Source organism: Pleurodeles waltl, chromosome 8 (assembly GCF_031143425.1).
Source record: "Pleurodeles waltl isolate 20211129_DDA chromosome 8, aPleWal1.hap1.20221129, whole genome shotgun sequence".
Taxonomy (NCBI): Eukaryota; Metazoa; Chordata; class Amphibia; order Caudata; family Salamandridae; genus Pleurodeles; species Pleurodeles waltl.
The window spans coordinates 771265353-771291771 of NC_090447.1; the positions used below are offsets into that span (position 1 = coordinate 771265353).

The 26419-nt window shown below is 41.4% G+C and overlaps 1 protein-coding gene across 2 annotated transcripts in view; it reads right to left on the reverse strand.

Moving 5' to 3' along the window:
• The window catches only part of TUBGCP3 (tubulin gamma complex component 3), a 317898-nt gene that overhangs the window by 78361 nt on the left and 213118 nt on the right, over nt 1–26419 (reverse strand). For both annotated transcript variants that reach the window (XM_069205019.1, XM_069205020.1), the window contains exons 14-15: nt 21733–21922; nt 1214–1349 (exon numbers count right to left, since the gene is read on the reverse strand). In XM_069205019.1, the coding sequence (XP_069061120.1) occupies nt 1214–1349; nt 21733–21922 (326 nt within the window). The remainder of the gene's footprint in view (nt 1–1213; nt 1350–21732; nt 21923–26419) is intronic.

Consider the following 26419-nt stretch of genomic DNA (forward strand, 5'->3'; position numbering starts at 1 on the left):
TGTGGTTCCGCCAGTAAGACTGGGGGTGCAGTTGTTAAGAGACAGTCCAGCTTGAGGTGTGTAAGCGTGACGGCTTAGTTTGCTCCCGGCACTGTGTTGGATGAGAGGTACTACTATGCAGGGCCATGTTCCTACTCTTTGCTCGGCAGGGCCTTTAGCATTGACCTGCAGTGCAAGTAAAGGTCAGGGCTAGGCCTTGCAATGGTCTGGTTAGACTCAGGTAAGCTGGTTGGAGGATAGCCAGTCCAGGGAGGCAACCTTGTGTTTAAAATTGGAGGAGGGCTTCGCTTCACAGAGACAGCGCAAAACACTCACCAGCATGTGAAGTTGATGCGAGGGGACCCTCGCTATCCATCAATTCTCCTTCTTGGAGGCGCTGTCAGCCTAATGGCGCTGACAGGGGCGCACAGGGCAGGCAGCAATACATGTTCCTTCAGGGACTGCCACAGGCCTCCTCGCTCAAATGGGGGGGACGGCTCCCCTTGCCCTCTCAATGGGCCTCAGGGCGGAATGCGGGGTGTGATGCGGCTCCGAATGTTGTACCAGGTGGCCTGAGCAAGGATGCATGGCCTAGGCGTCCTCGCAGGGACTCCGCGTCTCACGTCCACCACTGGGCCCGATCCGTTCCTCCCAGTCTAAATCCAGGCACTGTGATCCTCACCCAGCTTCAGCTGCCAGGGGGCCAAAGGTGTCACCGCCATTGGGTCTACAGACCATGTCAGCGCCTTGTTTCACAGACGCTTGCGGAGGCTTCGGTCCCAGCTATCGAGGCGATGAGGCCATCATGATGGCTTACTCGTCTCGTTGGCGTCTCCTGCTGGCATCGGATGGAGGGTGCCCGAACTCTGGCAGCCTACAGCGGTGTTCCCTCTGTGGAATGCTTGAATGTGGGTCTGGTGCCCCAGTTACTGTAGAAATTGGGGGCCTGAGCAGTGGAGAAGCGCAGGCTGCGTCCTACTCCACCGCCATCTTGGCCAAGCCCCTTCATACATCCTTTTTGATAAAGCAAGAGCTGTGGAAGCACAAGGTCTACTAATTAATCTTGAAAAACTGTAATGTTTACTACAACTGGTCATATTTAACTACAGCACATTTTTCATTTGTCTATTTCCTCTGCTTTTTTAATTATACTCTCCTCTCAGATATGGTAAGCAAAATAGAATTTAATACAGAAACTACTAAAAGATCTGAAATTTAAAAAGGAAATGCTTACCTCCAGGAGTCTGACATCCAAGCGCTTAAGGATTTCAGGATTGTCAAACTGTGCATTTGTTGCTCTAACAGCGGTTTCCAGAATTCCAGTCAAATTATGCTGATATAAAGTAGTAGCTGGTCTGACAAGCTCAGGCCTGCAAGTGAAAAATGAAACAATGCTGAAAATGAAATATTGTGTTGTAAACAGAACAAACAGCAGTATTTGTGCTACAAAGAGATATAAAAATGTAGTTTGAAACATAAAAGGGAAATACCAATCTCCGTTTTCTTTTTAAAAAACACAGCAGTCCCTTTATTTTTCTATCAAGATAAATCCATTCATCTCTTGATTCGATCCCTCGACTTAAAGAACTGGGTCTCTGTATGAAACTCGTCAGTAACAAGAAAGCAGTGGTTAAGATCTAGATCAGTCTTAGAGCCTGAAACCTTTTATTTACAGGCTGGGCTCTTCCTAATATCGCTAAGGTAGCTCAACAGCCTCCTTTCGTTTGCCATTAGTTAGGACGGACAGGAGTTACACAAGCAGAGTAGTCCATAGTAAGCCTCCGGTCAGAATTTACTGCTCTTGGCTGATTAGTTTGGTGCTTCCCGGATCAACTTTAGGCGTGGAAGGGTGATATCACTCTTATGAAGGTTTCAGGTAACAAGAAACACTGTATATGTCCACTGACACGGACTGAAAGAAGCACAATACGAAGAAGAGGTACTGTCATTTTTCTGGCTGCAATTTTAATCTTCCACTCAGAAGCTTTCTCTGCCAGGCCCTCCCACAAATGACCTTGCCGTGGGCGGGGCAATGGACGAGGGAGGAGGTGGCACTTAACGGAATTCTCAGAAGGCGTGCGGCAGAGCATACAACCGAGGGAGAGAATATAACGTGCAAACAAACGGATATAGACTGTGTACAAAGTCGATGAAAAAAGTTGTTGGTTTCAGATACACTTTATTGTTCCATCATAATTATTCTTGATGTTGGCTTTTAGACATACTGGGCTGAGGAGCCCAAAGATTTAAAGCAAAACGTGCTGAAAATCGAACACTCAGACTAGACTGTATGGTGACACTGGTTTGCTTTTGATACCTTGAAACCAAATTTAATGTTTCTACGTTCAGATATTGATCGAAGAAACCGAGATGAATTGTAAATTTGCAGGGAAAACACTGACGCAATTAAGGAGACTGCAAAAAATTGTTTACCATTGTAGTTCATACGTTTACAAAGTGTTCATCCCTTTGACTTTGGGAAAATTTGCGCTTAAACTTAAAAGCTTTTTTTTCACAAATGATTTGCATTTGTGTACATTTCAGTGGTTTTACGTGTTTGAGCCAAAGCCAAAACTCAGTTTTTAAAATGATCAGAACGGTGCTGCACAAATAGGATGTGGTGGCGGTGAGGCGCGCATTTGCTGGGGACTTACGAGTATACAGCAAGATTATTTAAGGTAATTTAAAACAGTCTGTCTCTGATCAATAATTAAGTTGTGGTTGTATGAATTCATCAGACAAAATACAATCAAAAATTAAAAAGCAGTACTCTCTACACGTTTTGACCCCCCAAAAAACAAACTGCTGCGGTCCTCATCGTGACAAACGTCAGGGACAATTTAAAGTAGAAACCCATGAGAGAAAACAGAAACTAGGGTCAAAACCGGGATATGTATGTTGCTATGGGAATAAATAAAGATTTCCGAGCAGCCTTTTGTAGTTCAACCTAATGTAGTCATCTAAACCGAATTAAAAATAGGAACAGTACTAAAGGGATCCAAAAATCACTTTAGTGCCAAATAGAGTGATATGCAAGCAGACACAACAAGACAGCTTACCCATTGGTTTCAAGGAGTTGAATGAACTCTAATGAAAAAAGCTTCAAAACAAAAACGCATACACTTTGTTTTAGGGGGCACGTCAAGTGGGCTTTCAGCCTTCCTGTCCTGATCGTGATCAAAGACAAAGAACCAAGAAACACAAATGAGCTGGATCAGTGACTCTCCTTGCGTTTGCTTATCTAGGTCTGCCAGAAACAGATTTCTAGATCAATGAACTACCAAAGTCTAGTAGAGAGCCATATTCAAGGGACCAGGTATATGCACTGAAATAGTCAACTCTACCATGTACACATTACATTAAGTATGGCCTTTTTGACGAATACATCCACTCTTTCCTATCTTTAAGGAATAAGTAAACATATCACTCCGAATATAGTTGGATCACCTTCTGCGTAATGCCAAGATGAACGCAGGACTGTTTGAACCATCTTTCAACGATTTAGGGTTCTTGAACTATTCACAGTTATATGGCTTGCATCATGGCTTGCATCATCCTTACACTTGGCTTCAATCACTCTTGGAGGGTTACTCTGTACTAGGAGTAGCTCTTGGGTGTCATGACAAGAAAACCCTACCACAGTAGGTTAAAAATTAAATAAAGGCACCTGAAATTGAGCAGGCGATTATGGTGCCATCTTTGAGGTACTATTTGTTTAACAACAACTGGAACTCTGAAATGGAATTCTGAATGATGTCCATGAACTGGAGACCTGGAAATGCATAGGAGGCCCATCTAGTATTCGGATTCCAGATGCTCTGATACACCAAGCGCTCACATACAGACGATAAATATAGGGACCAGAGGTGTCATCATAAATTGTGTTTTTCTGATGGTAAGCAAATGTGGGAGGTGAGAGGGGTTGCACCCTGTTAGACATACCTAGCCCCGAAGGAGAAGAGGTGAACAGACAGCTGTCTCACTCTGCCCTACGACAAGTTATGTTCATCTGGATTCAGAGTGTTAGTGAGACAACTCTGTCAGAGAAACTTTTTCTCAGGGGTTATTTGTGGATGCACGCATCCTCACCTTGGACCCTGGAAATTGTAGGCACACACAGCAGCTGATATGTTCCTTTAGAAGATTGTTTATTATGTACAATTAGTGTATAAACATTATGTCTCAGATAAATGTTAATTACTACAGTAATCTCAGCAGTCATTATATAAAATAGGATGAGCATTAGAAAAACCCAAAGCATTTTACATCATACATCCCTACTAGTTGCAACAAATTAGTTTAAACCCTACCTAACACACACGTGTGTTATTAGTGTCATGATTAGTATGCCGGCTGAGTGATTGGTAACTTGCTAATTACTTTATGTCAAGTCATGCAGCAATCTCCCCTGCCCCAGAAGGCTGTCAGGCCTGAAGTAGAAAAATGGTGCTCCAGCAACTCCTCTCAAGCAACTGATCTTTGTGACTACCCGCTCCAAATCCACAAGCCTCTTCATACCCTTCGCAACAATGATTTTATACCAAGGGAGGATCTGGAGTTACTGTGTGGTTTTCCCATGTTAGTACGCAGATTTCACGCCTTCCTTTTGCCAGTCAAGTATTTAAGAGCTTAGTTAACTCTCATAATGCAAACTACTTGGAAATGTCAGATGATTTTTGTTATATTGCACATTCTGGATTCAGGCCAGCACGAAGTACTGAAGCTCTACAAGCAGCTGTCCTAGACTAAATTCACCTTGAAAAAACATCGGAGACCGGCAACGTTTTTGATCCCTTTGGGCCTTTTTGCCGCTTCTGATATTGCCTTCCGCTACATAATGTTACATCACAGAGAGGCAGCAGCGAGAGACCGTGCCTACACTGGATGCCAGTTCAAGCCCGAGTGCAGTCAGTAAAGCTGGGTAATTACAAATCTGCTTCAAAAACGTTAGAGCGCGATGTTGCCCGAGATTCGTCCAACGGCCTCGAATTTCACTGTATGCACAAGACCTTTAGCAATTGGGATTACATTTTCAGTTTACGTGGATGACAGAAATGATAGTGAGGCTAGAAGGTTATCGTGACCTGCCCCATAACACTTTTCAGAACTGCTTGACTAATGCAGCAAGAAAGATGAGGGAAAGTGAGCTAAAAGTCGACATTGTTTAAACAAGTGGCTTAGTAGCAAGTTACCAATCAGACAGAAGGGCAGATTTATGGGAGCCTGCAAACGGGGCATCAGTTCCTGTTCTGTGTCAGAAGGTTACGGAGCTAAAAATTATGTTTGACTCCAAGTTATCTCCTGCGCCACAAACCATCACGAAGATGTCAGCTTTGTGTTTCTCTAAACCAAAAATCATTAGGAAAAGGACTACTTTATTACCTATCAATAAGTCAATGTGCTGTCCAGTCAGTGGTCACATCCCACTCAGAATATGGCAACCCACTGTATACAGGGTTGGCTTCATACTTGATAACTGTACTACAGGCAATGCAGACGTAGGGGGAGAGGCTGATCTTAGGACTTAATAGAAAATATGCCTCCACCATTTAGCTAGCTTATGATGGGTTTCAGTATTGAAAAAAGTCTGGTTCACGTGCCTAGCATGAAAATAGATCATTTTACAGTCAAAGACAAGTTTATTTGAAAAATATCTACTCTCATTCGTTGAAAAGAAATACGCTACAGTGCTGAAAATGGCAAATGTTCCCAAGGCATGTGTCCATCTCATAGTTCGTTCGACACAGGTAGCCATGATCTAGAATCCAGTACCAGCTATATCAAGGAAAGAACACAATCATATTGATTTCTTCAGGCTTCTGAGATCTCAGCTGTTCTGCAATCAAACGTTTAAATAAGCATTTCTGAACAGTCATCTTTCTATATTCATTGCGAGTAGGCCATTCTAGTTTTCAGAGTCTGAGCTACACCAACAGCGCCGAGGATAAACTTCGAAGTCGCTGTTGTGCTTTACAAGTGTTTAATTAAATAAACAAACACTTGGAGTCCAAACTGGAAGGGAAATCAGGAATGACACAGATGTATAAACCTGAATTTTACTGACATTTTTTGTGAAGCTGTTTAATTCGATAATGATAACATTAAACTGTGCAAACAAAATAGAAACTTGAATAAACGCGAAGTCAAAGCTCAAATTGATTTAAATAATTTTTTTTATAATTTGAAAAGCAGATACAGGAGGGAATGTAATGCTTATGGAATATGTTGCTTGTGAGGAGGAAGCAATATAACGGTTGAATGTGAAAACTGATTATGAACCAGTTAAAACTGCTAATAGTGCACTATGTGGTAAAGCAGATCAATGATGTGGAAATATTAGGAGATGAATACAGTCATGATAGTGTGTGTGGAGACTGACGATACCTCAACTCACTTCTAACCTAAGGTAGACAAGGCAGGCAAGATTCCCCCCACTCCCCCCATGCTGGTCCATCATGCCTGGAATAGGGTCATGTACTGAAAAACATCTCAAAATATACTGGTGTTAGTTCATTTATATCCCTTTGTATAATCCTTACCTTCTTTTATTAAGCTCACAAAAGAGCTTTTGAAAAAAATCTAGGATATTCCCTGGGAGTCAGACTACATACTAAAGATGTACAACGTTTGTACACTATCATGTCCTTATTAAGTGATTAAAGCATTAGAAAGCTTCCTTGTCATGCGGGCTGCTAGCTTTTGGAATCACACATTGTTATTGGACATGTCAAAATTTGTACTTCATAATTTTCTTTTTCCCAAGACCAATTATACCATATAACAAGCATTTGCAATGCAACGGGTCTCGCGTTTGCTCATGTTAGAGCTGATAGCGTTGTAAAATCCTAACCCGACTTTTCACCTATCGGGCAAAAGTGCATTTATATAGGTAAACCAAAAAAGTGCAATTAACTATGTAAAGCGCTCGACTTCTGCCAAGCGAGATCGCGCTGGTAAATTAGAGAAAAAGAGGTCCACGAGCCCGATGGAAAACAGCGAGCCTCGCATGTTTTCGGTACTTGGTCGCTGCGCTCGAGGAGGGCTAGCTACTGTAAAAGGCATGACGTGTGCGTGCCTTCGACTAATGAAAGCAAGCAGATTTTATTAGGCAAGCCCACGAACCAATAAAAAGCACTGACATGAGGTTGACAGGGCTCAGAGCCCTTTTCTGAACACTAAAGTGTCTCGCTGCGATACGCATGCGCAAGCGCATGCAACGCAGGCTCGACCCTAAAAAGTGATACAGCATTGAGTTCTCATTTTGCCCCATCATAAGCAAATTTATTTATGGGATATTTTGAGAAAAACACATGTCTGGAATGATCCGTACCATACAGCCGACAGAATAACTCTTTGGTTTAGATTTATTGATTATATAGTCTTGATTTGGAAGGGAACATCTGAAGAGCTGAAGCTTACCATAAATATTTAAACAACAATGATTAAAATATACAACTGACATTGAACTATGTTGTGAGCAGTATTTCTGGGCTATTGAGCTATATGTTGAGAAGGTTCACTTGCAAAGCGGGATCTATAGGAAATCTACTGCTTGCAACAGTCTGTTCCACGACAGATCATGTCATCCCCATCAAAGTGTTAACACCCCATATTGTGAACTCTAAGGAACAAAAAGAAACTGTAGTAAGGATGAAATGTATAAGATTGAACATTAAAATACACTTGAGAAATTCAGGGAAAGCGGTTATCCAGGGAGAACCATTTTGGAAGTGACGACTAAGATGTCCTTAATTATGAGAGAGTCTCCGTTGGTCGACACTTGAAGGGAAAGAGAGAACCAAGGCTTGATATTTGTGACTGGATCTTATATAGAAAAGTAAAAAATAATGAATATTTTATGCAAAAATTGGAATTTCTTGTACCTAGATGCCCATCTCAAAATGGTGCTACCTAGTAGACCATTCATTACTTTTAAGAAAGTAAATTCAGTACAGAAAATGTTAAGGCTTAGTGATACCATAGGGTAAAGACTTTTTTTTTTTTTTTTTTTTTAAATCAAAGGATACAAATTGGCTACAAGCTCTTCCATTTTTTATACATGCAAATCATGTACGTGTTTTAAGTATACCCTGGACAAGCGCACTCAATTTAATAAGGAAATCAATAACCAGAGCATATGATTTCAACATTTTTGAAGGTTAATTCCATATATAGTGTGTATATCATTTTTGGTGTTTCTGGCCAACTACATTGCTCCACACAAAGTGGATATTAAAAACATGCTGGAAAGAACATTTATGTGCTTTATATAATAAGGACAATACATACCCTTTTGACAATTCTTTTTGAGCAAATAATGAGGCTCAGGACTTGTCCAATATTAAACGTTTGGGGATGTAACAAAGTAACAGGAGAGAAGGTGACAGAACATGGAATCTAAGGAAATGCGATGCATGATGGATAAATTGAAATAGGTGGACTATGGGTTAAATGTTGATAGAGAACATCATACCTTATTTGATTTAATGAAGAGTCATAACTAGGGTAAATATTTTGGATAGTCTGGTTTTAGAAACGCTTTTGATGTTATGAAGGTGTTATAAACATTTGAGCACTGGTACATATGAACTTAGTGTAGTGATTCCAATATGAGAACTACTATGCACTTAGGAGGACAGTTCGGGATGCTCCATAAGAATGAAGGTGTGGGTAAACTATTCAGAACAACAGTTAATCATAAGTTGAATACCATGAAGGTTATTACAAGAGCTGATGAGCATATGTACTCTTAAAAATGGATGATTCCGTCATGGAGTAATGATCGTACAAGGGAGCTAACAGAGGCAAGATGGTCGATTTGAGCTAGAGTTTGAATGTCTACTTTGACTTTATTTCAATTTATATCATAAATGGAAATAATATTGGCTTTTACTTTATGTCACCTAATTATTAGTGATATAATGTAGGAATTTTGTCTTCGGTGAAGGAGTATGAATATTTAGCAATGTTTATTTGAATGTGTAGTCCCTGGAAGTTTTTCACTATATGAGCTAATAAGGATATGTATTCTAAAAATAGTTCATGTTGTCAATAGTAGTGGCAGCTGCCAGGATCTCACAGAAGTAAGGCAGCATACTGGACTGTAAGTACACATTTTTACTTATAAATTATATTATTTGTAAATGGGACCAAGATTTGATTTTGTTTCGTGGTTGTGATTACAAGTTTAGATTATAAGAATAAACAAGTTTTAGTGTTTTGGGCTTTGGTCAAATATCTCTTCTAACTCTGGAGAACCTGTAACTGGATGACTGCTAATGGCTGTGGTGCTGTGTTCTAAAAATGCTTCAGGTGAACTTACCTAGATATGTATAGACATTGGTCAGTTCAAATGTGGCCTTAATTGCTTCCCCCAGGCCAATTTTCTTTGTGGCGATTCAATTAGTTTATTGGTATATATATCAACAGCACTACATAAGTGTTTTTTCTTTGTTTCATGTTTGCATGTAGGAGCAGGGATGTGAAGTTGAGTATGCAACTCACAATAACTATGCTTGAGTTTTTATTATAAAGTGTATTTTACTGAGGCTGCCTTTTATTTCCTGTAGAGCCTTAAAATGGGTGAGGTTATAAATGTTTAGGACCACATTTCTGAATGAAAATTAGAGGCCTATTTTGCCATGGTGGATGATGAAATTGGTGCACATGAATAATTCTAGTTGTTACCTTTATATCTTCATTTTTACAAACATGCATGTGACAGCAATGGTTTATTTTTTCCTTCATTTTCTATAGATCTGTACTTTAGCTTGAGAAGTGGAGCCTTTATATGGGATTATTTCTAGTACAGATAAATTGAAGTGGCATGGTTTTGATATCTGCATTCTTTCCTTAGCGTGCCATTATGATGGTAAGTTGCTTCTATTTTTTGCTGTCTGGTTGCAGTATGTATGTTATTTATTCATGAGTGCACCTCATATTGTGCTGTGCATTGTGGGACTTAAGTAGAATGGTAGTTGATGACTAATGAGAAACTGGGCAGATTAAGTTGAGCAAAGAACTATATAAGATCTTATGAGGTCACTTTTAACTTCTATCCCTTATGTTGTGAGCAGTTTTAGGATGATAAATTATTAGAAATGTAAACTTATTTTCTGTTTTTTTAAAACGAAGTATGATTTTTGAATGAGGATATAAATGCATATGAAATGTGTGAGAATCAATGAATACTAAAGATTGACTGTTAGCTATGAGATGGCTCAAGGAAGTACATCTCTCTTCATGTGTTCATATATGTGGCTTACTATGAATAGAACGCTTTTTCTACAACGGATGTCCAGTTTGTGATAGGCTCAAATAGTTTAGTGTCATGATCACATGTATGATATCTTCACAGCCTTGAAAAGGCAACAGGAAGTTGTAAAACGTGTTGGCTGTATCTTCTTCAGCTGTTCCATTCTGAACAACCTTCAGGCTCATCATTGTGGTTTTCTTTCATAAAACCTTTACGGTTTCTCCCACATTGAAAAATTGTGACTTTGTTAGAAATTATGATTTGGTGTATGACCATAATATATGAGAAACTGTAATTTCCTCTTGATTTTAAGATGAAATTTCAAACATTTCGTTTGGTGAAATTATGAAATATAAATGCAATGTAATAAATTCATATTTTTGGACATGCAGGTAAACGGCATTTTGTTAATTTTTTTTAGCGGTGCCTTCTGCTATGACAAAATAACTAATTGTTTGGTGACGGGGGAAGCTAGTACCCTGAGGTGCACCTATATTGTGGACAGAGATTTCAATATATATTTCTGTATCTTTTTAACCTGTGGAGAAAGAATGATACTCTTAAGTCACAGAAAGCATCATGTCATAGGTCAATAATCAGCCTGACAAATCTAATCTAAAGATTACTTTTTAAAGAAGAATTTGACATTGTGGGTTGCAGTTTGACGGAGATTGCTCGGATCTTTGCTTATGAGTTGTATACTGTGCCATTCTGATCAGTAGCCCACAGTGACTGATGCACTGCAGGGTCTATTTTTCCCATCAGTTTAACCAGGTCAAAGTGCTTCACTTGGAGGACAGTTCACAATTGCTTTTTCCAGAATGCCTTAGCTGGAAGTAGGTGTGAAAGTCAAAGACACCACAGCTAGACAATCCAACGCTTGGCTATCAGAACTCAACCAGGAAAACCAAAGATGGGTTACATGCATCACTCCTTAAGCTGGTCAAGCATAAAATGAAACAAGAAGGAATTTTACCATCTCAAGTTCTGCACCACTGTAGGGGTTAGTATGCTCAGTATGAATATAAGGCATGAAGGTATGCATATGTAGTTAGACAAATAATTATCAGTTATACACTGCACAGTAAAACATTATTTTAGTGCTTATTAGTGAGTGGCAACTGCTCCCCAACTCATCACTATACATTTTTATCAATCCAGGAATAATGAAAAACCGGACAAAAACCTCCAAGAAATCAAGGATGTAGCTATTTTACAAAGAAGAGAATGTCCAGCCAGAGTCACAATTGGAACTTCAGCATCAGATATGTTATCATTCACATGCTTGGATCATTCCCCATTGTCAGGCTACTCTTCTGTACTTTTAAAACGGCAATAAAGTGTTAAGAAGTGGCATGGGCCCAACAACACTGTTTATTAGCACATCCACACTATTTGAAGCAAGCAGGATGTGCGGAGCTCTCTACCATCATGAAAAGTCACCATAGTTAATACTGCCACCACACGTCGTGTGTGAGCGCTCCCAGAATGCATGTTTGTACATTACATGTCCTAGACTGTAAATAGTTTCTTCAATTTCCCTGGAATTCTGCCAGCCCTAGATTAAACTACACTGTACAACAAGTTGTTTCTAGGTGTAATTTTGGCTTTTTCATGGCCTAGTGGACAACCTGAAACTGCCATGACAAATCAGAAGAAAGGTTCTCTTCAGGACCTGTTCCTCTTGTGGGCAGCAAAAGATATGCACTGTAGACACTCGCATCAAGTGCCTATTCTGCTTGAATCCAAAGCATACCTTCTCTCACTGTGACATTTCTCAGCCCTTCCCAACAAAACTTCAGGAATTGTTACAGGAAACTGACGGCTTACCTCTTGGGGAGAAAGGACTATCCCTTTGGAGGTCATGCTCCCACAAAAGGTGACATTTTATTCACAGTGCCTCACTAAGCACTTCCACGAAAACAGCCCAAAAAAACTAAACAATTACAAATTTCAAAGCAAGAATTCTCTAAAAAGGTTAAAAAAAAAACAAAAAAAAAAGTTTGGATGACTAGGCATTGAAAAAGGCTTCAGAGAAATACATGACTAGGACGCTGTACAAATCCAACTCCTTACAGGCTATCTCAGTGTTGACTCCAGAACCATCACCAACGTGAGTCCCCTGCCAAAGAGGAATGGAACATAGGTGACACCTATAGCACTGTAAACTATTATATCACCATTGATGATCACCTCACCAGTAAAGTCACTGGCTCCACCTCCAAAGACAATGAAGACCCTGCCAACGGCAGCCCTATTAATGACACAGCTGCTGAAACAGTAGAAGAATGTGGCTCAGGATATCTTTATCCATCTTCGCTGGAGAATACCTTGGTCAAGATCCATCTGGTGGTGACAAAGGTTCAATCTGGTGATGATCTCATCCTGGTTTCCAAAACGATCATTAAGTAGTCCAGGAAAAGCTTATTCAGAGCTTTTTGTCTGGTTTGACTGCCTCCAGTGGTATGTGGGTTGAACAAACTGCTCAGTTAGCTTATGCTTATAATCTCCAATCTCTCACAGGAAAGACAGCATTGCTCTTAACCTTGATATCAACAAGACAAGGAAGGAACTCCAAGGCTTCAAGATAAAAGAATTGTACCAACAATTCACACATGAACATTATGCACCAGCCAAATGTTTATGACCAAGGCATCTATAGACTTCCATTTGAACGTCATTGTTATTTTTTCTTCTTTCCTTTCAAACCCTTGGACATCTGCTGAAAGAACATTATGCTCACTAGACGTTTATAGGTGCATCACATTTTAAACAGACTGAATATAGCATATACCAACATCTGACCAATTCTTCATCTATTTTCCATGCTCCTGACAAGGGCTGTATGACGTTTAAGCATGGCATTTTCCACATGTTCAAAGCCTGCATAATTCCCAACCACAAGAATGTGAAGTATCCCTTTGGAGGTAGTGTGTTGGTGCATTCCATCAGAAGCATGTCAGCCATAGAACTACTCTATGAATGAGTGCCTCTACCAGACACTGTTGTGCAGCTATGTGGAAAAGTAGGCAAATATTCACCAAGCATTATTACTTGGACATAATATGGCAGCCCTAGGCTACCCATTTCATTGAAGGTGAGCCTTCTTACCACTTACCGGATATTTCCAATACTGTTTCCTACTCAGATTCAAGCATACCACTTACTGGATATTTCTAATAACTGTTTTCTACTCCGATTCAAGCATGTGAATTTAAGAAAGATCCAATTCTGGAGAAAGAACATGTTGCAGAGATTAGTTACTTAACTGTATTACAAATTCTCCAGCACTCCAGTTCTCCTGGTATTCATACATTGTTATGCTGACTGTCCTCCTCCCCAGGGGTGCATAACCTATTTTTTGTATGCTTCACCCATGTACTATGAAATCTGAGCAACCCTGGCCTCTAAGAAGAGTTGAGAACTCAGCATACCCTTGCAAGCGGTTGCATTTTGAATTATTTAAATGAGGTTGATGTGCTACTAAACACTTGTTTGACCTATGACCACTTTAGCACTGTTTATTGCTATCGTACAGGTGAACCTCAAAAAAACAATATCAGTGCCAGAGAACTGGAGTTACAAGAAATTAATTTATTTCTGCAACAAGTGAAGTAACCAACTCAGCTGTATTATTGACATGTATCTCTGACCTGCAGGTTACATACGGTGTTTTTCAGGATGCTCATTACGTTTTTATGCTATTTTATTATAATTCAAAACTAAGATCAGCAGATAACGCACAGCTTAATGCAGCATGTACATCAACTACTTCAGCTTTCCAGTATCATACTTATACTTTCAGTAGACAAAAACCTCTCTGTAAGATGTGCCTTAAAAATTACAAGCATCTTCAATACAATGTGTCCAATGCAAAAAGAATAGCTCTGCTATCTTTGTCAATTTTCTCGGGGTCGGGGGCTATTTTATAGTAATGGATACCACAGGCAGACATTGGGTGGACTAATGGTCCCTGCTTCTAATGACCTTTCTAACTTCACCCACTTTTCAATATCATCCAACCCTCATTTGTATGTTTTTGGAATCTCGCCCAGCTCTAGGATATTAACCATGGGTGGGCCATGAAGCTGAATGGGCAGTGGTTAACAGGAACAATTTACTTCGCTTCAGTAAACACATCGTCTGGTACAAACATATTCTAGTCTCATATTCCTTACCTTTTGACCCCCCCCCCCCCTTCGGGCATCAGTCTGGATCGGGAGATTTTCCTCAAGCAGTACCCCTGCACACCATTAGGTGGCCCCAATTAGCCCAGGCGTCATCCGTGCCGGGTGTGACGTTGCGGGTCCTATATAGGCACCACCCCAGTGCGCGGATTTCAGTTTCTTTTCATAGCTTTCCACGCCAGAAGTGCAGAGACATGAAAAACACTGGCCACTAGTGCATCAAAACGAAGTTCCTGAAACGTGAGTCCATGACTCTAGAAAACAGTTTGCAGAGCGGGGAGGATGGGGAGGGTACAATATCAGGTCAGGTGATCAAGTAACCTCAAAACACAGAGATAGCAGATAAATAACCTTTGAGAGTGCCATTAGCAGAGCCCTGCTGGGCCAGAGAAAGGATAAACAACGGAACCTCAGAGAAAGGGGGATTAACAGACTTGTCTGTGCACCATGCCACAAATGTATTCCAATGACGGGCATATACCACTTTGGTGGAGTGATGCCTGGCTGCCAAGATTATGTTAGACTTCGTGTGGAAGGTCAAAAGCCGTCAACTGCCACCACTCAATCCTTAAGAAGGCGGAGGCTGAACAGATTCAGGTTGAGAATCCTTCCTCTGCTGCTGCAACAGAAGAAAATCACAAAAGGGCAGTCTGATCGGGGGATCGATGGCCATGCTCAGTAGCTTGGGATACCAGATTTTTTGTGCCCAGTCCGGAGCTACAAGGATCACTTGGGCCCTGTCATTCTTGATCTTCTTGAGAGATATGGGCAGAAAGGTATATAGGAACCCTGAGTTCCACTCAAAACAAAAAGCGTTACTGAGCAATTGCGGCCTTGGAAAATCCAACATGCAATACTGCTGACATTGCGCGTTTTCTGTGGAGGTGAACAGATCTAACCAAGGCTCTCCCCACTTCTGAAAAAGACCTTGTGCCATCTCTGGATGGAGTCGCCATTAGTGATTGACTAAGCAATGTCGGCTGAGTTTGTCTGCTCTGGCATTCAGAGAGCCCGCCAAATGTTAAACCACCAGGGATATGCCCTGTTCCAGCCATGTCCAGAGGCGCAGAGCCTCCCAACAAAGGGTCCACGACCCTACCTCATCCTGATTGTTGCAGTACCACATGGTGATGGTTTTGTCTGAACACCTGCACTACCTTCCCTTTGAGAGAGGGAAGAAATAATTTCAATGTTAGCATGATCGCCCAGAACTCCAACAGGATGACACTCTCGTCAGCTGCTGTCAAGAAAGTTTCAAGGTGATCTGTCAAGCGGGGGCTGGGAAAAAAGGGGAGGTGGGTACCAAAACGTGTTTTCTCCATGTTAATTCCCATAGGGAATTTGAACAGGAATAGTGCCTGAACCACTGGACTGAATTACACCAAATTTGGCAGAAAGGTAGCCCGAAAGCGCCCTTTTTGTTATTTGGTGTAAATTCGTTCAGTAGTTTTTAAGAAATTAAAGAAAAAAACAAATTTGTATCTATGGGGACACAAAGGCTCCACAAACCCTCTTGATCTCGTGCTGACATATGATTCGCTCCCAACACTTCAACAAGGACGTGTTGACGGCCCTGGAGACCACCACCTCTTCAAAGCTAAGTGAGTGAGAGAGTTAGGGGGCACGGCCCACCTCCCCCACAATGCACGTTAACCCAACAAGGTAGCACTTACTATCTAACCAGCAGAAAGTGCTCAAGTGGGGTAGACATTTTGTGCAAAACTGTGGACTCTTATTGGAAAAACGAGCAGGTGAGCTTCCATTCTGGCCATGATGCTCATTTCACCTAAATTAAACCTCAACAGGAAGCACTTGCACATAAACGTAGCAGGTACTCCAGTTGATGCTCCACTTTGGGAAAGGATAAATGATCCTAACTCCTAGCTTTGGCAAAGGCAAAGCAAGTGTGCTTACTTGGTGTTTCCATATTGAAAAACAATCTGAAATCCATTGTGGAGGTGAATGCATCTTTCATCTATTGAAATGCAATCAGACACTCTCACACCAATTCTCACACACACATAGACCCGCTCACACCCAGACAGACACTCTTCACAGCCATTCTCACACCCAGTGACACCCTCTCACAACCAGAGACAGAGAGAGAGAGAGGCCCTGTGGTCAACTCCTGCCCAGTGTGGGGTTAGGTGGTTGGCTGCAGACCCTGTGGCCAATCCCGGCCTTTATGTTACAAAAAACCAAAACAAACCTTAAAAATTCACTGAAAAATCCAAAAGTTACAGGGACGTTAGAGTTCGGTTCTGTAGTTACTTTACTTGATTTGGTCTTCTCACTTAACCAAAATTCCATTATGTTCCTCCCACTTACCCATGATTTTTCCAAATTTCTTGGAACATCCCCCATCTTTACATACCACCCTGTCCACCCCAAACACAAGTCCATATTGTGTGGTCCATTCCACAATGTCTGGTGGTGATGTGATGCCCCATCATTGTGCCAGCTCTCGGTTTGCTAGGGGAACCCCAGTACCACCTCCAGCTTACTAACAAACTACTACCAGTATTTCTCTATAATCAATCTACAATCAAGGGTGTGGGCAAACATACCCTCGCAACCTCATGAGCACATTTTGTTGTTAGTTCACCCCAACTTCCGCAGCTAAAAAGCCTAAGGAAAGCAAATCATGATAACTACCACAACCTATGTCTTTCTTCCATTTGGCTTTGAGGCCAACCAGGTCTTTGTGTCTGAGATGTTTGTGACCATCTCAGCCTTTTGTAGCCTTACTTCTAGTAGTGACACTTCTAGCATTCCCATCACTCTCTTAATGCAAGAGGTAACAACATGCTTGAGCTGAAAGTATTTAGTTGTCTGGGTGTTTTGTAACTTGCATTTGGCATGCACTTGTGTAAATGGCATTTAGTGTATACCAGGTGAACTGACCATAAAAAAGCCTAATTCATTCAGATAAACAACACTGCCATGCCCTGTGCTAAACAAACAAAGAATATATGCCCAGACTAGATGACTCAGTACTGTGTACAACATAGCTGTTTAACCACTAATTTCATACAAAGATCTCAACAGGACTTAAGGTTACAATGGGTTCAACTTTAAATCGTGTATCCTAATGGTACTGAAAAGCAACAGTCAGGGTATGTTTGAAGAGGAAAAAAAAAACTAAGTGCTATAAAAAATGCTTAACTAATTCTGAATGCTCGTCAATTTTACACAGTACGAATTCCTATATAATTTAGGAATTAACCGAGTAATATTTATAGCATTTTAATGCTTTTTCTTTTTAAAAAGCACCTCAACTATATTGCAGTACTGTTTAGATTTTGTCCCTTCTGTTCCTTTTCTTCCATATGAGTTGAAGCCTGCAGCACCTGTAACTTTAACGTATACTGAAAGCTTTCTCGTCTTTCAAAATATACAACCACTTGTTTATGTGTGTCTTCTACCTCATACTTTGCCTCAAGTGTTCCTATTAGTTGACCAAGAAACACCCATTTTATCAGCCTCAGGAGAATGAAATCCTGAGATGATCCTGCTGGGAATAAAAAGTGTCCTGCTGGTTACACATGGACCCTTACACAAAGAATCATTCTCTTTCTTGTAAACAATCCTGAATTTGAGCAGGGGGCAGAAGGGGTGGGGGCGTGTGATCATGGGCACTCACTTCTTGGGACTGGTGTTTTTCTGCATTAGGCATTAACTGAGAGCAAGAGAGGGAAAACACATAATAGGGAAAAAAGGAGGAAGAAAAAGAAGGAAAAAGCATCACAAAGAGAGAAAGCCACAACCTCCAGGGGTGAGATAGAGGGCAGGGAGAGAATGTTAGTGGATTAAAGAGGACTGAGATGGATTTATGGCTACCAGCCTTGGTTTTCTATGCTCAAACATTTAACTGAGATGTCTGCGGGCTTCTAAGCAGAGCTTCGGGCACCAGTACTCATTCTTTTAGAAAGAAAGTACTGCTTGCAACTATCTCCATACATTTAAATGTGGTGAGAGTTAATGTAATGATGCATAGAATGTTCTTTCGTTAAGCCAATGATAGGATGAAACATTTCTTTTGTTAACTTTTTCCATTAATTTATTTTTCATATGATGCTGCAGGTTAGCAATGGCCTCAGAGGAAGAAGAAAATAGAACTGAAAGTAGCCTATGATAATGGCGCAAATAAACACTTGTTTTTCAATTCTGACTGGAATTGGGTGGGCCAGAGTATTCTTTCGATGTGCCCGGCCCACCACCTAGAACAGGGCCCTGCTTGGAATACACATCTTCCACTTTGATGTATTTAGTATAGTTAGTTATTTTAGCTAATTACTAAAACGTATTCATTTTATAAGGAGTAATGAATCATATTAGGTGTTTAAGATTGACTGAAAAATAAATTAAAATTTTCTACAATAATAAAATTATAACAGGCCCATAATTTTCCCAGCACCGAAGCACCCTATGGAAGAAGCTGTTCTGGACTTATCTAGCTATAGTAAAGTTTAAAAAGATGAGAGGATGAAAGTTGAGTCAATTATTCAGTCGCTATAGGAGAAAGTGTGACTGGAGGGGTAAGTAAATAATCTTAATTCAGTACCACAAATGTTAAAGCTTCTAGTTGATTTAGGTCTTAATTTCTACTCCCGTTACTTCACACACCTATCTATAAGATTGAAATGGCCTTTGCTATGTCCCATTTCCTTCCTCCTATCTTTACTTCATCTCCTATCCTCAACCATAACCTTTACATAATGTGGTTTGCTATTTGTTTTGTATTTCAATGACATCAACCACCATTACAACTAAACCTTAGCTATAACCTAACATGAATATATATCACTTTAGTTGAAATAACCATACTCTTCTACTAACCCCAAATCTAAATTAAATGGATTTAAATAATTTATCAAATCTAATGCTAATTCAATGTAATGGCATTAAAAATCAAATTTATATAATAGTGTATTGTATAGTAAATTATTTATAGAGTGCTTTCCGGACGTAACATCGAAGCGCTAGTACTAGTGAGATATAGGGGAACCGAAACCATAAGTAGTAAAAACAACCTAAAAATCCCATCTTAATGGGAGAAAAGCCAAGTTTTTAATTTCTTTCTAAAGCCCAAATATGTCTCTGTATGCCTGATCATCAAAGGTATAATAACCAAAATTAAATTAAAAAAAACCTTATCCTAACCCAAAGGATACCCCATGCTTACAGTTTATTAAAAAATCTTAATATGAATTGTAATTGTATTCAGTTATTTTAATTTTAGCCCCAACTGTATGTTGGTAAAATTAATGTTCAATAACAGTTAATTTTTCCAACATTAATCCAAATTATGTTTTAATTTCGTTAATACTAATCATAAACTAAACAAAACTATAATATGTATTATTTACAAAATTACCCTTTTTTACCCAAAATGCTAAAATTATACTTATCTTGAAATTCTTTTTCCTGATTCTTTGGGTGGGATGATGGGGTTACTCGGTAAATGCTGACATGGAAAATGCAGACCCTAAACTCCACATCTCTATCTGCTCCCAATGGGAAATTACACTTAGAAGATATTTAAAGGCAATCCCCATGTTACCCTATGGCAGAGACCGGACTTGTAATAGTGAACACCACATTTAGCAGTATTTCACTATCAATATGTATAAAACACACTAGTACATGTCCTAACTTTTAAATACACTCTACCCTGCCCATAGGGCTACTTTGGGCCTAATGTAGGGGTGACTTACATGAAGTAAAGGGAAAGGCCTGTCAAGTAGGTGCACAGTTAAAAACTGCCCACACAGACACTGCAGTGGCAGGTCTGAGACATGTTTACAGAGATACTCATGTAGGCGGCACAATCAGTGCTACAGGCTCACAAGTAGCATTTAATTTACAGGCCATGGACACACCTGGTGCACTATACTAGGGACTTGCTAGTAAATCAAATGTTACAGTCAGGAGAAAGCAATCACCAATACATTTTAGACAGAGAGCTTATGCACTTTAGCACTGGTAAGCAGTGGTAAAGTACCCAGAGTCCTATAGCCAACAAAAACAGGTTGGAAAAAATAGGAGGAAGAAGGCGAAATGTTTGGGGTTAATTGTGCAAAAAGGGCCTGGTCCAACACAACCCCCTTCCAGTATAAAGCCAGGGAAGACCAATCAATACCTTGAGGGAATTACCTGCTTAGGGCGACAGAACATGGACCCTGGCCCACAACAACAGGGGCGCGTTCCCGTTCTCTGCCTTTCTGAACCCAGTTGGATTCATTTGTTTAGGCCCCACTAACCTAACCCATGGGGAATCCTTCTCACCTGCGAACCCCATCTGTGCAGGACGTTAACCTTACTTTGCTCACAGATGTATCCTAGTAGGCAGGCAGGACCATCATGGCCAACTTAGTGGAATGGCCCATTCAACCCTCGGTTTGTGACTCCTGTCCCCAACTCAAGGGTAGAGGCACAGAAAGGTTAAGAAAGAAAATACCCACTTTTTGGAAAGTGGCATTTTCAAGCTTATAATATAAAAACCAACTTCATCAAATTATGTATTTTTAACTTCTGAGTCCAGAGACCCCATACTCCAAATCTCTATCTGCTCTCAATGGGAAATTACACTTGAAAGTTATTTCAAGGCAATCACCATGTTACCATATGGGAGAGACAGGTCTTGCAATAGTGGAAACAGAATTTAGCAACATTTTCACTATCAGGACATGTAAAACACCTTTATATGTGCTACCTTTTAAATGCACTGCACACTGGCTATGCAGCTGCCTTGGGCCTACCTTAGTGGTGGCTTACATGTAGTAACAGAAAAGGTTTGGGCCTGACAACTGGGTGCCCTTGTCAGGCCGGAATGGCAGTTACACTACTCACACAAACAATGCAGTAGGAGGTCTGCGACATGTGGGTGGCACAATCAGTGCTGCAGGCTGACTAGTAGCACTTGATTTACAGGCCGGGGACACACCTGGTTACTATACTAGGGACTTGCTAGTAAAATCAAATATGCCAATTATGGAGCTATCAATCACAAATACATTTGAGATAGATAGCATATGCACATTAGCACTGGTTAGCAGTGGTAAAGTGCCCAGGGCTCTAAAGCCAACAAAAACAGGTCAGAAAAAATTAGCAGGAAGTAGGCAAAATGTTTGGGGATAACCCTGCAAAAAGGGCCAGGTCCAACAAGGGCATAAAACATAAAAACGTCTTACCCACAAACCTTAATTTCAATACCACTTGAGTAGTTTAAGTGGAAAAAAAACAACAACAATCAGAGCATGTTCCAGCTCTACTTATCAATAAATAATGTACAACTTAGGGTTTTCTTACTTGAGCAAGTCCATTAAGTGTCGTATGAAATCTCCTTGACCCAAAAGTAGATACCGTCTCATGGCCTGCATGTGCTCTAGTAAATTGTAGTTCTTATTAAGAATATCCAAGAGATATTTGCTAGTCTCAAAATAGGCAGCATCAATTTTGCCTTGAAAAGCATTTTCCAAATCTGTCAACAAATCTGCCGCTGAAAAATAGACACAAATACACATTAATTTAAGAGACCATATTTTGGAACAGAAGAAAATGATTCAACAAATACACACAACATAGTTACAAGGTAGCAATGTTAACAAAACAAACAAGTTTGCAGCAGAACATTTTAGCAAGCAAGCAAATAGTTAAAACATCTTCTGAGTGATGGCTCCATTCACTTACTACCCTAAAACAGTACTGCAGTTGATAATCTCAAATCTTGTTTAACAGAATCAAAAGTTATACAATTTCTTCTGCAAAACATCTGCCACGTGAGCCGGAGTTAAGCAGTTACATGTTTCCCAAACATTCCCAATAGCTTTTGGCTCCTAATTCATACATTTCAGCCTATTAAGTAAGAAAAAAGGGTGTTAATGTGGACCGCAGATGTGGAAGTTCACCTAATAATTACACCACCATAGTTTAAGTAAAAGTGAAGGGATATTTGTACGTTGAAAAGGTCTTCATAAAAAGAAAAAAATAACAGAAGAGGAGTATACATAGAAATAAAATATTATGAGATTTTGGATATGTTCCCCATGTGATCTTGTGAAGCCAACAGAGGGTGAAGACCATTACAAATCTTAACAGAAATTTGCAATACATAATTTCCTTTTTAGTGAATCAGACACAAAGCTTATATTCTTGGGGACATACATGAAAGCAGATTTGCTTATTCACAAATAATTTGATTATTTTTCAGACTAATACGAAAATAAATGGTTTGATAGGTTTTAAAAACCCCAAATCTTATTAATTGTGTCACTGTTTGGTGGGCTATGGAGCAGCCAAGAGATTCATGCATACCGGCACAACACTCTTCAGATAAAATATATAGTTATACTTAGCTGACAAATTGCAAACTTGTTTAAAAAAGAAATTGTACAGACGTATAACTCTCAAGGTTTGTGCAATACATGTCTGACACAGGTCGTACCATACATACTATCTGACACTGGTGCACACAGTGGATTGGACCCAGTGTAGCAGTGATTTTCTTTTGTCTTAACAGGGTTCGTGCCAACACTGGATTTTGTCATCATTGTGCATGCACTTAGCAGGGTTTATCATACCAGGCGCAAAATGTTTTCGTGCCAGGCAGAGCTGAGGTACCTTGTGATGTAGAATTGGTATTTTGGGTCTGGTGCTCAAGAAAAAGAGAATGCTTGGTAGTTGGGAGACAGATGAGAACATGTCGGGTTCAAGTGTGGAAGCTAAGAGCGTTTCATACCTGGAGTAGTATCCCTTTCAGTGTCCCTGAAGATGCCACCATCTGGGTAGCCCTCGAGTTTGGAGCACAACCAAATGACCATCTCAGGGCATATCCTGAGACAGAGCCTGGCTCCCCACGAACGAGGATGATCCAGTGTGTTAAACCCCTTCTTTAGTGTAAAGCTGGAAGTTGAGGTAGGGCATGTGGTAACTAGTTCCCAGGTAAATACCAGGAATCCACATGTGGAATCACGGAGGTCGTTAGCTAATGATTCTAGAAGGCTCGCAGGAGGGCAGAGGGAGCAATTAATGTCTCTAATTTTTGAGGGGTTAATAGAGGATCTGGTGAATGCTTAATGCTGATTGTTGCATTGAAAAGTATGAAACCCATTAAGAAATTACAGACATTTAGTAAAGTATGAATCTACTGTCATCCAGAGTATTGAGTTTTTTTTTTTTTTTTTTTTTTTAAAGTGAGGAACTCTCACAAGTGACTTAACAGGCTCAAAGAGAACAAAGCAAAACATTTGCGCATTGACTTTGTAGGAGAAGTTGCACAGGATACTGAAATATTGAACTGACTTCGATCATTCACTGACAGGGTCCCTGGAACTATTAATAATGATGGTTACATAGGGGAGGTGGGGAAGGTCAGAAAGATGGCCGGATAGCTGCGTACATCACGAGCTCCTGTGGCCCGAGGAAAATCCTACAATTATCCGTCCCTCTCATTAACCTACTCCTGTTCCATGCACACTGGGCAATTGCTGGCAGCAGAGGAGACCCAGGTTAGGCCCTGTTTGTTCCTGGTGGGGGTTTTCAGAGGCGGCTGCGAGCACCCTGCAGCACTGTCTTGCAGTGAAAATTATGGTGGCTGGGAACTGAGGCCGCTCGCCGTTCGGAGAGAGGAGGCGGTGCTGGGGCCGAGACAACCGAACGCCCCTCACACGTGTCTGCAGACAGACAGCCCCCCCACAAAGTAGATCTGATTGACTGGTGCCTCTTGGGAAATCATCAGTGAGTGACATTCACAGCTGGTGACCGGCAGCAGAGGGCTCAGGGGAACCTTTGAGGCCTGGCTTTAAGATTTCATGCCTCTGACTGGCCCCATTTGCCTTGTGCTCCTGCTTGCTCCCTCCCATTGTTGTGCAGAGGCAGGACTGTGGTGGCCCTCATCTGTGGGAGACCTGGTGGATTCTGTTGCCCTGCCGCAGTGGATGAAGGCCCCCCGCACCCCCCTTGAGCTTTGCTGCCTCTAGCCGAGTGGGGCTTGTGCGCAGACTCTACCCCAGATAGGGGTGCAGGTGCCAGGACAATGGCTGAAGACAAAGACTCCAAGCCTCCTAGGCAGTGGAAAATTGACCGTTATCACAAAGCAGTGGCCCCATCAACGGAGCCAGAGATCAAGAGACATGTGGTCCGGATAACACGCAGTGGCAATACAGTCCTCCTGGGAGGCACTGAAGGGAAGGATAGAGAGGTGAGATCCGAGGTCTCTCTCCTATGAAAGGACCAGCCAAGGTTTCTGAAAGGGTCACAGAAGCTGAAAACAGGGTCTCAGAGGTGGAAGACACGGTTCGGGTTCTTCAGAAGGATGTTGAGGAGTCCACAATAACGCCAAAGATGTAGTTTGGAAGCTGGAGAATGACAAAAATCAAACACGACTAAAATAACCTGCACCTCTTGGATTTACTTGAAGGAGTGGATTGTTCCTACACGGATGCCTTCTTCGTCCAGTGGCTAAGGGCTACCCCTCCAGCCTGAACTGTTCTCCTCCTGTTTCGGAATAAAATGGCCGCACAGTGCACTGGGTAGGAAACCTCCTCCACAGCCCCCTCCCAAGGCCCGTGATAGTGAGATTTTCTTATTTCCTCAACCGAAACATGATACCATGGGAAGTACGATGCCCAGGTTAGACATGCCACAAGAAATCCACAATCTGGGTTTGCCAGACTATACCCACTAAGTTCAGAGACAGCGCTGTACCTTTGACAGTTAAAATGATGCTGTGGGCCTTACAACTCCAATATACACTGCTATTCCCAGCAAAGCTCAAGGTACTCTACAAGGGGAAGTCACTCTTTTTTCATTAAACGGAAGAGGTGTGGCCCTGGCTAGAAGAGCGTTCGCGACTGTCAAGACCAAGAGGGGAACAGCTTGGCCTAAGCTCTCTCCGGGAGGAGGGTGCGAGTTCCAAAGACAAACAGTCGAGGAGGGGACAAGACTGTGCCAAAGCAAGGGGCTGTTAGGGGACTCTTCCTGATCCACAGTGTGACCAAAGACTGGGCGTCTCCTCCAACACCAAGGGGGAACTGTGCTTGGAATCCAAAAAGACTAAACAAGACATGCCCCTGGATGGGGTCCCCCAGGGCCCCATGGAGAGAGAGAGAGTGAACTGTCCTCAGACTCACATCCAGGTTTCCCTGGCAATTGCTACTTTGGAACAGGAACCCACAAGACCTACATCACCTGAGCAGGACACTGCTACAGACCAAGAGGGAACATGAAGTTGAGATGGCCCATTTAGTCGGAGAATTTCTGAGGGACCAGTTTTTTTCTTTTCCTGCCCCTTAGGTCTCTCTGGGGTGGCTAAAAGCACATGATTATTTTCTGAAGTGCTGTCATTGCTTGGGGTTTGTGATTTGAGGTAAGTGGTGGGTTACAGACCTCTCATACTCTCCCTATGCATAGTTTGCTTGGGTTATGTAGTTTTATGCTGGGAGGTAAGGGGGTGGAGGGATGGGGGGAAGGTGCAGTGAGGGTGTAGTCCAGGTAGAGGGATATTGCGTTTTTTCTTTTGTTCTTGTTGGTTGCAGAACAGAATCTCTGCCACCATTGTCCTCTCATGATATAGGAGGATATCACCCGATCAAACAGAACATTTGCTATGCGATATAGCACAGCCTAGACCCCCAGAGAACTTAGGTCTTTCAGTCTTAACCTAGAATGTCAATGGTTTGAGTAATAAGATCAAGCAGGGCTTGGTGGCACAATATATTAAGAGTCTGCAGCCAGATGTGGTACTCCCTGCATCTACAGTGGACTCACCACCGATTTCTGGGGTAGAGGGTCTACCTCCCACTGGCTCTAGCAGGATACACCCCGGGGTCCAGGAGGGTTGCTATTTTGATCATGAAGAACCCACTGTTTCAAGTTAGCCGAAAGTGGATAGATCCCAATGGCAGGTTTGTAAGGACACAGGGTCACTGGAGGTGAACTAAGATCATTCTGCTGAGTGTGTAAGCGCCTCCTTGGTACCTACCCTAGCTAAGATTGC